Source organism: Corvus brachyrhynchos, unplaced genomic scaffold, assembly GCF_000691975.1.
Source record: "Corvus brachyrhynchos isolate BGI_N302 unplaced genomic scaffold, ASM69197v1 scaffold280, whole genome shotgun sequence".
NCBI classification, from domain to species: Eukaryota; Metazoa; Chordata; class Aves; order Passeriformes; family Corvidae; genus Corvus; species Corvus brachyrhynchos.
Window position 1 is genome coordinate 295,334 of NW_008236198.1, and position 13,168 is coordinate 308,501.

General features: G+C 44.4%; 1 protein-coding gene across 2 annotated transcripts in view; it reads left to right on the forward strand.

Annotated features, from left to right (window-relative positions):
• Nucleotides 1-13,168, forward strand: part of CACHD1 (cache domain containing 1) — a 91,073-nt gene that overhangs the window by 48,301 nt on the left and 29,604 nt on the right. For both annotated transcript variants that reach the window (XM_017740702.1, XM_017740694.1), the window contains exons 4-6: nt 864-970; nt 9,507-9,633; nt 11,712-11,856. In XM_017740702.1, the coding sequence (XP_017596191.1) occupies nt 864-970; nt 9,507-9,633; nt 11,712-11,856 (379 nt within the window). The remainder of the gene's footprint in view (nt 1-863; nt 971-9,506; nt 9,634-11,711; nt 11,857-13,168) is intronic.

A 13,168-nucleotide genomic window follows, 5' to 3' on the forward strand; every position in this document is an offset into this window, starting at 1 on the left:
ACCTGAAAGTTCACCCAGTGCCACCCCTGCCATGGGCAGGGACACCTTCCACTGTCCCAGGCTGCTCCAAGCCCCAATGTCCAGCCTGGCCTTGAGCACTGCCAGGGATCCAGGGGCAGCCACATTTGGGCAACTGGATCTCGATCAGATGATTTTCATAAAGGCATAAAGAGAAATTCCTCTGCACGCAAGGCCATTTTTCAAAAGAGAAAGAAGAGCTCCTGGTACTGCTGAAAGATTCTGGTGAGAAAAGGATTGGTTTCACAACAGGAGGGAGCACTTCCAGTGGCACTGGAATGCTGAGCACGTTCCCCAGCTGGAATCTCTGCTGTTCAAATCTACTTGAACGAGCACCACTCTCATGGTCCCACCTTTCAAGGATTATTGTGGGGGAAAATGCAACAGATGAGTGCAGAGAGCAGAAGCAAATGAGCTTATCCCCCCTAGGCTTGGGTTCCACAATTTCCCCATGCCTCTTAAAAAGGATAGATAAAGTTGGATTTTCCCAGATAATTATTTACATTGCAGAATTAAATTTCCATTGCAAAGGTAGGTTTAATAAGTAACATTTGATTGCTGATCCTGTTGTCATCTTTCCAGATTTGATGGGAATTTCAACACCAATGTCTTAATAGTTATTTACACTGAAACATTAAGAATCTGTGTTTTCATTGTAAATGCAGGTTTAATAAGTAAAGTTTGATTACTGATCCTCTTGTTTTTCCAGATTTGATGGGAGTTTCAACACCACTGTGTTATTACAAATAACAATTTACATTGAAATATGAAAAAGCTGTGTTTTCATTGTAAATGTAGGTTTAATAAATCAAGTTTGATTGCTGATCCTCTTGTTATTTTTCCAGATTTGATGGGAATTTCAACACCAACGTTTCCAGAACCATCAGCTGCGATAGACTCTCGACCACTGTCAACAGCAGAGCCTTCAATCCTGGACGTGACTTAAATTCTGGTGAGCAGCACAGTTCTACTTTGGGGGTTTTTTTCCTTCTCTTGTAGGGTTTTTTTCCCCATTAGACTCGAACATTTCCTTGGCACAGGGAATTTGCATTGATTGCCATAGCAACAAGCTTTTATTTCTCCTTGCAACTGTCACCCTGCTCTTAATTTGAGACTTCATGATTGAAAGCTGATACCTAAAGTAATGCCCTTAGTCTAAGTACTTTATAGAAATGTCATGAAGATTTTATTCCAGCCTACCATGGATAATTTTGTTGTGGTTCCTGCACTTTTTATTTCTTTCTTTTTAGTTCTTTTTCTGAGGCACTCTCCTTCCTGGCCTGTCTGCTTTGGCATCAGCAGTGTCAGCTGCTGGAGGGGCCGCCTGCACAGGGAAGTTCCTCTGATCATCTTAGCTGAGTTCAGCTCGTGTGAGGCTGCCTTTGCAGTGATATGCAAAAGCTACCAAATATGAGGGCATCTTAAAATATTTCCTTTCTTTGTCTTGTCAGGGCATTTTCTCGACACGTTTAAGGACTTAGAAATATGCTTAGAACCAAAATACACGTGACTTATCCCTGAAAAATTCAGCTTTTGGGCCTCTGGTGCAGCAAGGCTTTCTTTTCTTTTCTTTTTTTTTTTTTTTTTTTTTCATCCTGATCAGTGTGGATTAATACAGGGATTTCAGTTGGGTTCAGTCAGACTTTGGCCCAGCTGTTCCATCTGACTTTTCAACTTTTTATGGTGCTCGGTGTTGTAAATTAGGGACCATTAATAGACTTTGGTTGTGGATTTCATTTTGGGGCGAGGGTTGTTTGTTAATTCTTCAGGGGGAATAAAGCAGACTTGGGATTTATTTTATTTTAATTTTCAGAGCTCTTGTGGAAGAAAAGTCTGATTTATTTTATTAACTTGACTGATGAAGTGGCAGACCTGTCATTCCACCCTCACCATCTTGCAACAAATGGGAGAAAGAATCCCAAATTTTTATGAATTCCCTTACTGTTTCTCTTCTTATAGCTCTGCTTTCTGGATTTCTAATGAAATATAAAAGGAAAGTGAACAGTCCCCATAGATTCTTTTCCATCCCATCCATTGTATCCCACATCTTGGATGCAGGTGCTGGCCAGGCTGATTTCCTGACATGCCGTGATTTGTGTGGTGTTTTCCATCCTAAAGCCAGGCACTCTTTGTTCACTCATTATGATTTGCTGAGCTTTGTTTTACTCATCTCTTTATTACAAAAAACCAAACCCAAACAGCTCATTAAAATAATGTTTAAAATCACATGCAGTTGTTAATTAATCAAAATAATTTTTGAAAGCAAGCTTACAGTCACTGTTGTGAGAGCAAGGCATTGAATGAATCACTTCATGGTTTTTATTTAAATTGAATTTAAATCTTTTTCTACTGCAGAAGTTGGAGGTTAAAAAAAGTATTCAAGAAATGTTCCTTATTTTTGAGTGATGAAAAGCAAATAAGTTGCAGTTTCTTGTAAACATGATTTAAATTTCTGGTTTGAATTCCCACAAAAACAGTGTTAGTGGGTGTTCAAGGTTCCTGCTGTCCTGGCTCAGCAGTGAGGCTCAAGTGCCTCCTCTTCCCTTGCCTCTGGCTTGAAAGATTCCTGATGAAAGGAGAACCTTCAAAACATGGCATTGGCAGGAAAGGGCAGCAGGAGAGGAGAGGGAATTGGAGGGAGAGTAAGAACAGGGATTTATTGACAGCAGACTCTCCTCTGGCTCTCCTGTTACAAAAACAGCCTTGGGGGAGGTTTGATTAGGGAGGAAATGTCTGTAAGAGAGAATTGGGATGGAAAGAGAGGATTGAGGCAGGGATGGAAATGGTTAATTTGAGAAACAGAAGTTGGTGCTGGGTGCACACCTTGTGAAGAGAGAAGTTTTGTGTAGGTGAGATCCAAGGAATGTCCTTGGTCCTTGTGTTTGAGTCTGGGAGATCATCACAGATGGGGTTGGGTTGGAAGGACCTTAAAGCCCATCCAGTGGCAGCCCTGGATTCCCAAAGGAATTCTTGGGTTGGGACAAGAATTGGCTTAGGATAGGCTGGGGATAGAAATGGAGTGGGGCATTAAATGGTTTTTAATGTCTTGAAAAGCAGTTTTGGTTAGAGGAATGGAGTGCTCTCAGTGCCCCAGCATCCCCCCAGCTGGGAACACGCTGTCAGCCTAGAAATGGGGCTTAAAAGTGTCATCTGTGGCTTGAAACTCTTACTTGTATCTTTCTTTGGGACCACTTACCTTTGAGGGTACTCAGGGCAGAGCCCTTGCTCTGCAGAGGAGCCAATTCTCAATAAATCTATCAATACTCACATTAAACTAAAACCACCTCTGAAAGAAGACAAGGATCAAATACGAAATAATTTCCCCTAATCCCATCATTTTCTTTCTTCTCTCATAGGTGTCCTCATGCAGAGCTGCTGAGGAGTATCTGTTGCACTTTGGGTTTAAGTTCTACCTCTGCCTCACTTATTTTTATGCTTTAAAAGCCCCAAAAATTGTGGATACACAAATGTGGGTGTTCTCATCGTTGTCTTCCTGAATGGGTCGATCATTTCATTCTGAACATCAAAGGCAGAATTCCCATGAGTATCCCTCTTTTCCCACGTGAGTTCTGCAGTTTAAATCATCCTGCCTATAAAAAGCTCCTAGCAAAACATTAATTTCAGCTCTGCTCTGCTCGACCTCGCTCTCAGTTCTGGAAATGTTAATCTTGGCCTGCTCCATGCTCAGTATAAAAAGTGGGATTGGAGTGGTGAAGTTGGAGGTGTTGGAAGGGAATGGAATTTGCACCGCAGGCTCTGGCAAAGCCACAGGAGCAGAGCCTGGGAGAGCCCTTGGTGTGGACAGCAAGCCCAAATTCCACCCTGAGCAGGGTGTTCAGAAGGGTGATGGAGCTCCTGGAACGTTCAAATCTGGTTTTTTCCAGTATTATTGGGTTTTTTATTAAAATAAACATTAATCTTAGGGGAGGGAGAAAGAGATGGATGTGTCTCTTCTGAGCCTTTAAAAAAGAATGCTTTTACCACTGTTTTTTCTTGATACTAGGTAGCTTTTTCAATGTTTTTTAAGTTTTTAAAAAGATTCTGTTTTATCTTGGTTGGAGTTTTGCATCTGGATTACTTTTAGCCATTAGTACAAAATAGATAAGGAGAAAGTCTTTATTCTCCAGATGGAGGCACAGGCTTTGGGTAGTTAGATGAAGAGATCTGTCCTCACCACTCTGAACAGTCCTTCATTTATTAAATCTTCCCCAGAGCCAGTGCATTATGTTATCAGGTTCCTCTGGAGGTTTTTTTCCTTTTGAATAAACAGGGAACCAGTAAATCTTTCTCCTTCTCATCCTTCGAAGTGCTGAAATGTCTGTTCCAAGTCAGGCAGCTCTGGCAGAGTGCTCCTCCCCAGAAATATGCAGAGATGGCACCAAGTTGCCCAATAAATTTTGTCTGTTTTATTCGAGGTGTTGATCATTTAAAATATTAGAATCATAAAATACCCAGGGTTGGAAGGGATCATTGAGTCCAGAATGTGGAATGCCTTGGTCATGTTCCTTAAATTGCTGTATTTTAAACTGATTTTTGGCTGAGTTTAAATGGTTGGGAGGTATTTTGAGCAGAAGAGTTAATTCCCCTCCTTCCAAATCCTTTTAATTGAGGAATCTGGTCCCATTCCTTAAAATGAATGAGTTTTTTACTTCTTTTCCCTTCAGAGTCCTAAGGATTGAGCAGGGCTCTGTCCTGGCTCATGCCACCAGCAGAATGTTAATTGTGGTTGAGCTGCAGAGCTTTTCTTTTCTGGTGACAGCACAGGAGCTGCAAGTTTGACTTGGAAAATCCTGGATCAAATCTGTCTGGAGAGTTAGAAGATGTCTTCACTTGCGCAGTAAACACATTTCTTTGTGCTGTTTCTTCACCATGAAGGTTTTTAATGGAGGGACTTGTCAGAGGAGAACTGAAAATTAAACTTCCCTGGCTTTTGTGGGATGAGATCCGAGGTCGGCAGCTTGGCAAGTGTAATGCTAAAGAGGAGGGCTGTAAGAAACCCTTTTATAATGAGCAATTATGTTCAGTAGTTCCTTTTTTTTTCCCCCCTGCCTGTTTGTGCTGTTCTTTGAAGATTAATTAGTTAATGGTTTGGCTGTGCTTTGAAGATGTAAAGTGGTATCTAGAAGTGCTAAGTGTTATCATATCGCATTCCCTTTGAAGTTTTATAAACTCTGTCACACAGGGCTTTCTTCCTAAAAGTCCTTTTTGCCTTGTGAGATATTTATAATTAGAGACAATGAGCATTTCAAATGCTGTCATGTCCATGCTTTCCAACTTTTCCAGTCTGCAGCAGGATTTGGGGTCAGATAGTTTTGGAGTGACCTGGCAATGCCAGTTTGTGGGCAGTTGGCCACTTTTATTCCCAATCTGTGTCCGGAATTAAGGGATTCCACAAAGATTTCTGGGGTTCTTTGCTTCTTCCATGAAGTGTGAGATCAAGGCTGGGTCTTTGTTTAGTGGTGATGCTCACTTTAGAAAAGCAAAATCATTCCATCCACTCATTAATGCAGAGGATCATAATCACAGAATCCCAGGATGGTTTGGGTTGAGAGGAACCTCAAAGCCCATCCAGTGCCACCCCTGTTCCAGGGGCAGGGACCCCTTCCACTGTCCCAGGCTGCTCCCAGCCCCAATGTCCAGCCTGGCCTTGGGCACTGCCAGGGATCCAGGGGCAGCCCCAGCTGCTCTGGGCACCCTGTGCCAGGGCCTGCCCACCCTCCCAGGGAACAATTGCTTCCCAAAATCCGACCCATCCCTGCCCTCTGGCAGTGGGAAGCCATTCCCTGTGTCCTGTCCCTCCAGGCCTTGTCCCCAGTCCCTCTGCAGCTCTCCTGGAGCCCCTTCAGGCCCTGCCAGGGGCTCTGAGGTTTTCTGACAGATTTAGCCTTTAGCTTTGGGCTGGGCAGGCAGCTCATCTCACAATCAGCTTTTTACTGGGGTCCTCTGATGGAATAACCTTTCCAAGGGCAGGTTTTCTGGGAGGAGGAGGTAGGAATAAACTACAGGCACTGAGGGCGTAGAAAGTTTGGGGTAGGTGAGGTTTAGGCTAAAAAAAATTCATCTACTGTGTGTCCTGGCAGGGACCAGGACTTGAGGAAATATCTGCAGGGCATTCTTAGAGCTTGAGTGGATGGAAAATAAGAACGTGCTTAAAGAGAAGAAGTCTGGATTTTTCAGCCATGGCTTATCTGCAGGGAGATTGTCTGCTATGGCCATAGGAAAAAGAAAAAAAAAGGGGGAAAAAGCAGAGTTAGGATAAAATTGGTGGTCCCTGGGGAGGGTGTTACTGAACTAACACTCGCTGGAGGAAACATGAGCACAACTGTGTGAAGAGGAGAACAGCAGAGCTTGAGTTTCAAAACCAATTGTTTTATGGGGAAAATGAGCACTTTTAAATCCACATACTCTCGTGGGGAAATAAATACAGCTCATGGCCTTGCAGGAATGAGAAGTTTATCTTTAATATATCAGGGATTAAAAAAAGCCAAACCCTTTAAATGATGAACTCCTTTATTGTAATGTTTTTTGGTAAAATGAGACTGGGCAAGTTATTTCATCCAGGCTTTAACTGAGTGTTCACATGTCCACTTTGAAATGACATTTTTCAAGTTCTTCAACTCACAACAAAAACTTCAATACAAGAATTTCAGCCTCTTTATACAAAACAACTTCACCCCCAGAACGATGAAATCCTGGTGACTGGACATAAAAAGAAGGATTTAAATGTTTTATAGTCTCATGGCCCTTCTGCTTGCAGGAGGAAGCAGCAGTTTAGAGAAAAACTTGATTTTGGAGGGGGATGAGGAGAGGAATCTCTGGTAGTCCTTGCTCCATCAAGGCAGGGAATTCTTCTCATGAGAAGCTGCATTTTTGCACAGAACTCAGCAGTCCCAGCCTGGGATCCCAGTGGGATTTGTAGGCACTGTGGGAAGTGTAAAATACTGTGGCAAAGAGGAGTGGGGAAAGCCTGGGATAGTGGTTTTTGCAGGGTAATTACTCTGAGCCGAGTGTGGAGAGAACATCGTGGCCACAGCCAGTCTGGGAAACTTGAGTAAGTGCTAAAGTGTGGAGGATGTGGAACTCAGACTATCCTCAGTGTGGGTATTTGGTTGTAGAGTGTCTGGCTACGGTTTGAATGTGCCCTGCAGTCCTTTCCAACCCAAATATTGGCATATTTGATAATGGAGGAGATGCAGGAGGTGAAACTGGGCTATTTTCAGTGCCAGTCCTGAGGGAATGCTGAAGGGAAATGCTGAGCAAAAGGTGAAGCACTGGAAATCAGAGCCCCCCTCTGCAGTTCTCCGAGTTGTGCAGTCAGAGAACCTGAAAAGAGAAATGGCAAGGGAATGTCTTCCTTTTTTTGTGCATTTTAAGCGGATGTGATCCCCTTTATTTGCTAGGTAAGAACTAAAGATACCAAACAGCCAGATTTTATTTTCAGTCTGCTGCAAGTAGAGAGGATGTTCTGCCCTGAGTGGAGAATAATCCTGTTAATGCTGTGGTGCTGAGGGGTTTGTGCTTCCCATGCTAATGACCTCCCATTCCCTCTCTCCTGGGAGCATTTTCCTTTTGTTTTAAGGGACTTAGATCACTGGTGTGGCGAAGTTGGTGGTTCCATGGGATGGACATCAATCCCTTCATCCCTCCAGGCTGGAGGGAGAGCAGACAAGGTCCGTGGGACATTCCCACTGCACTATGAGGCAGAAATCCCAGTGCCCGTGGGATCTGTTCCCTTCCCAGTGCCCAATGGATCTGTTCCCTTCCCAGTGCCTGTGGGATCTGTTCCCTTCCCAGTGCCCGTGGGATCTGTTCCCTTCCCAGTGCCCGCGGGATCTGTTCCCTTCCCGGTGCCCGTGGGATCTGTTCCCTTCCCAGTGCCCAATGGATCTGTTCCCTTCCCAGTGCCCGTGGGATCTGTTCCCTTCCCTATGCTCTTGGGATCTGTTCCCTGCCCACAGCAGGAGGTTGGAACAGGATGATCTTTAAGGTCCTTTCCAACCCAAACCATTCAGGGTTTCTGTGCCACCTCTGCCTCAGGTGACTCAAACACAGCTGTCCCAGAATTCTCCAGATTTCCACAATGTCCGAACACTCCGTTGATTTCCCTCGGTGCATTAAACACTTCTTTGGATTTGGGATGTTTTGTGCTTTTACCAGGGTTTTTACCAGTCAATCAGTCAGTGTTGGTCATATTGCCAAGCTGTAGTTTTTTAGTAGCTTTCATTGCTCGTGTTAATTGGTGCTTCCCTAGAGATTATTTTAATAAGAAAGTACCACATTTTAAAGATAATGAGTGTGGCCTGTGAACTCCAGGAGGGTTTGAGCTCTGCACCGTGGTTGTATCCTGAGCTCAGCTCCTGCTGGACTGCAGAGCTTGGGAGCATGTCACTGACCTTCTTTGTTGTACCTTTTTGTCCATGCAATGAGTAATTAATGATCACTCCTCAGCGTCCTGAGGGACTTGGAGGGAAGTTGCAGTATAGCTGCTAAGAGCTGTTATTACCCTTCCCTCTGAATTTCATGAGCTTATCAGGAGGAATTTCCCCATGGAAAGGGTGCTCAGGCCTTGGCAGGGGCTGCCCAAGGGAGGTTTGGAGTCCCCGTCCCTGGGGGTGTCCAAGGAAGGCCTGGCCGTGGCATTCGGTGCTCTGGGCTGGGGACAAGGTGGGAATCAGTCACAGACTGGACTTGAAGGTCTTTTCCAACCTCAATGATCCTGTGATTCCATGATTTTGAAAACAAGAAAGTGATGGAGATGCTCAGGGTGAGGAAGGGTGGGACCAGCATGGAGCCACCACTTGGCACTTGGAGAGTGTGGCCACTGCATGACCCTTAGAGGGAGTGTGCTGTGTTTTCCCTGAAAAAAAAAAAAGATTCTCCCTATTTTTTTAACCTTCTCATCTATTTCTGCACCGTGAGTTTGTCCTTAACTCGCATTTTCATGGAAAACTACTTTTGCTAGATGTTCATGCAGAGATTTTTAAACAGAAATCAGAATAGGTGATGGCAACAGGTTGGAGCTGTGAGCACCAGACCTGTTTAATATTTTGGTGTTACTCCACCAAAAAGAGCAGGATCTTTTAACATGAAGTTTTTTTCCTTTATGGAAAGGATGTTGACCATGTGTTTATTGTTACAGGTAGATGTAGGGGTGTATATATATCATATATAATTGCCTTAATCTCTTCCTTCCTTGCTCCAGCCTTGCCTTCCCGGGACCTGGGTGTACTTCAGAGATTCAGGAAGTGTCATCACACTTTAAACAAAGTCTGTCAAATCCAGTGCTGAGTTTCCAAAAGACTTGAACTATTTGCAAGTCAGTGGGGTTTGACCAGTGAGTTTTACCCATCCTAAGCAGAGCAGTTTGTGTTTCACATTGGGCCCTGGTTGTTCTCCTCGAAACACCACAAGCGAGGCCATGAGTGATGAAACGTCCGAGTCTGGGCTGCCTTTGTAACTCTGCTTCATTTTCCCTCTCCACCCTGCAGTCCTGGCTGATAACCTGAAGTCTAACCCAGGAATTAAGTGGCAATATTTCAGCTCAGAAGAGGGGATTTTCACCGTGTTCCCAGCCCACAAGTTCCGGTGCAAAGGCAGCTACGAACACCGCAGCAGGTAGGATTTGCCTCCTTCCAGATTCCTGGGAAAAGCATTAATATTGGATTCCTCGAGCCCTGATTTCATTCAGTGTTGTGCTTTGCCGAGCTGACAACATTCATGAGTAACTTCTAATGGAGTCCCTTGGGTTTTCTTAGGGTCGTTTTTTTAAAGCACAGGTTCACTTCTAAGATACGAGACTAAAATTCCATACAGGTTCCTCACCTCTCCCAAATTAAATCACTTATAAATAGCAGTCACTTGGAAATTGTTGGTCAGCCTGCAGGCAGAATCTGACTTAAATTTGACTCATACTTGACCCCTGTTAACAAAGCAGTGGACACATATCCTACTGCTTTGGCAGGTGCATCACTTTGGGGAGGGAGGGGAAGGATGAAAGACTGGAAAGGAGCATTTTTCCCCAGGTTTGGGTGGCACATTATGGATAGTAGGGAAGCAGCAGTGAAAATTTCCTTCCACTAAAATAAGAAAGGAGAAATTAAGGATCAGCTGATGGCAGGGTTTCCTGCACAGGGATTTCTGTTCTCTGGACATGAAGCCAAGAATGTGACGTGCAGTATTTTTCCATGTTTTTTTTTTCAGTACCATGGGATTGGTGAAGGTGGGAAGGTGCAGTGGCTTTAGTATCTCTGGTCACACATTAATTAATTGTACCAGTTAATCAGTCTGTGCAGGGGAAGCAGCAGCATACCCAGGAACCTTTTGGGGACACTAAGGAAGGTTTGGTTTCCTGTCAGGGTTGAGCAGTCAAAAGTTTACTGATGGTATCTTTGGTGTGTCATCAAAGCACAAAGTCCTGAGCTCAGCTGAGTTTTCTGGGCCCTTGGGAAGGTGTGGTGTGAAGAGGTGAGAGCTGGGCTGCCCCAGTCCTGCTCAGAACTTTGGCACTAAAAGCATCAATGATTTTATCCAAATCACTTAGTCTGGGTCATAGTTCCTCCATGGCTAAATAAGGGATCTCTTTTTGGTAATATTTACTTCAGAGGGTAGGTTGGGTGAATTAATTAATTAATGCTTCAGTGCTTTGAAGATCAAAGGCCCTATTTCAGTTGCAGGTATTAATCCAGGGTAGAGCTGTAGGCTGTTTTACAGTTAAGACCTGATCTGTGCCAGTTGTTTACTGCAGTGCCTTGTCTCAAATCTTCTGCATTTTCTTTCCTCTTAATAAGATTTCTGTGGCTGCCTTTGATACAATAAAATTTAGATCCCAAAACTCTCACTTGACTGTGACTAGTTTTGTGTCTGGGCTAAAGAGGAAAGAGAAACTTGCCATTTTCTTTTTAATCCTTCCTCCGTGCTGAGGATCTTCCTAATTTATTCCAGGTTGAAACCTCAGTGAGAGCCTGTGAACTGTTTCACACATCTCTCAGTATTGGGCTGGATCTGAAAACACTTCCCTGAAAAGAAGTTTTTTGGTGTTAGCACAGACACATGGCAGCACCGAGAGTCCTCACTGGTGGTAGCTCACTTTGGGATGTAAAACTGGGCAGATCCAAGGGCTTGTGGAGCATGACCCGGGTGAGAGTCATTCCAGGGCACCAAGGGAAAGCCCTGCCTTGGCCAGAAGCCTTCTTACAACAACCCAAACACCCTGGGCTGATCAGCTCCCTGCAGCTGCACAGGCCTTTACTTGTCGTGGCACCAGCACATCCCCCATTACTGTGCTCAGTTCTCGTGTGGGTGAAGTTCCCCGCAGCCAGGGTTTACCAGGATGCATTTCTTGCTTGTCAGAGCTTCATTCACACCTTGGTGGGAGCTGCTGCAAAGTGATCCCAAACACTGCTGCTCTGTAAGCAGAGGGGTTTATTCCTGAAAGCATGTGCTGTGACACAGAGAGAAGAACTGAGTTTAGGGTAAAAAATCCAGAAAGTGAGGGGCATTTCTGCATGTTCACCTTCTCAGCTGGCCTTTCCTGGTACAGGTTTTCATTAGGGCAAAAATTCCTGTTGTAATTCATTGTTTCTTCGTGGTTGTTTGCTTGGGTTGTTTAATTCCTGCCTCTTTTCCCTTGTGAGCATTTCAGTGGGGATGACAGGGTGCCTGATGAGGGTGGTTTGGCTCTTGTTCCTCCTCAGGCCCGTCTACGTCTCGACCGTTCGCCCTCAGTCCAAGCACATCGTGGTCATCGTGGACCACGGAGCCTCTGTCACAGAGACACAGCTCCAGATTGCCAAGGATGCTGCCCAGGTGATCCTCAGCTCCATAGATGAGCACGACAAGGTGAGGTTTCTCCAGGCAAGGAGCAGCTTTCCCTTGGTTTTTGGTTCTCACCCAAAGTGGTGTTTTCAGTCCATGGATTCCTGCGGATCTGGGAGCTGCCTGCGAGGGGTGGCAGAGCCTTGAGCTCGTTCCTGGAGCCTTTCTGCTGCAGGGGAAACATTTGGGGATCTTCAGGCTGGGAAAAAGTGAAATCCCACTGACCTAAGGCAAAATCTTGAACCTGAGCAATGTTGAAAGGCTCCTCCATCTCAGCAGAGGCTTCGGTGATGGCCAGCAGGAAGAAGAACCACGCTCCAAGCATGACACCTTGTCACATCCTAGACTGCTTTGAGCAACTCATTTTATCTCTGAGCCTCTCTTTTTCTCTGTGAAAGTGGGAATTATTTATTCTTCTGCAGTACTGGGGTAAGCTGAAGTGTAATTAGTGTTTGGAAGTGTCCACAGATAATTATGGTACCAGCAAAGGGCTGAGAAATCTGGGTTTGATTTCTTGCTCTGTCACTGGTACTCACTTGACAGTGAGAAAGTCACTTAACCTGTGATTGTTTTCAGTACAGACAACCAGGGACCCTAAGATGCTTCTTTAAGAAGTCTCCAGTTTGGTCTTTGCTTTTAGTAACTCTCTACTGATGGGACCTTGATCAATCTTTCTCTTTTGGTTTTCTTTTGTGAGTAGGAAGAGTTTCAGCTAAATCAAATTGAAGAACAGCTGATCATAATCTTTGCCTTTTCTCATGAGTAGTGTGGGAAAACCACTTGTAGCTTTGTGCTTTTAGAGAGATTTAATATGGTAAAGCAATCTTACAGTTCAGCAGAATTAAGAGCACTTAAATTTAAGTGTCAGAAGGGTTGGTGTTAATATAGAGAATAAATTTAAAACACATATTCCTTGGTTATAGAACCTGCTACACAGGTATCTAATTACTGCTTAATTCTGTGACTGTCTTGCCTCAGCCATGCTCCCTAATGAAGTTTGTCACTCAGTTAATGAGCCTGGTGTGTTAGATGTCATTAAGGCATGGTGGTAACACTTGCATTAACTTATTTACAGGAAAAGCTGATGTCAGAGTCGCCGTGCTCTGACTGAAACAACAAAAAGCTTTGCTGGGAGCAGTCCTTAGAGGGGTTGTTTGTTTTTTTTTTTTTTTTTAATTTCTCTGTGCACTCCACTTTTCTCTGGGCTCTCCAGGCTTTCCTGAAAATGCTCCTGAAAATTTCCCTGTGAGTTCTCCCTTCCCAGGGCAGTACATTAACCATTGTGTGAGAGCAGAGCGAAGCTGAGGCTGCTGAGAAACAAAGACCGAAGTCTCTT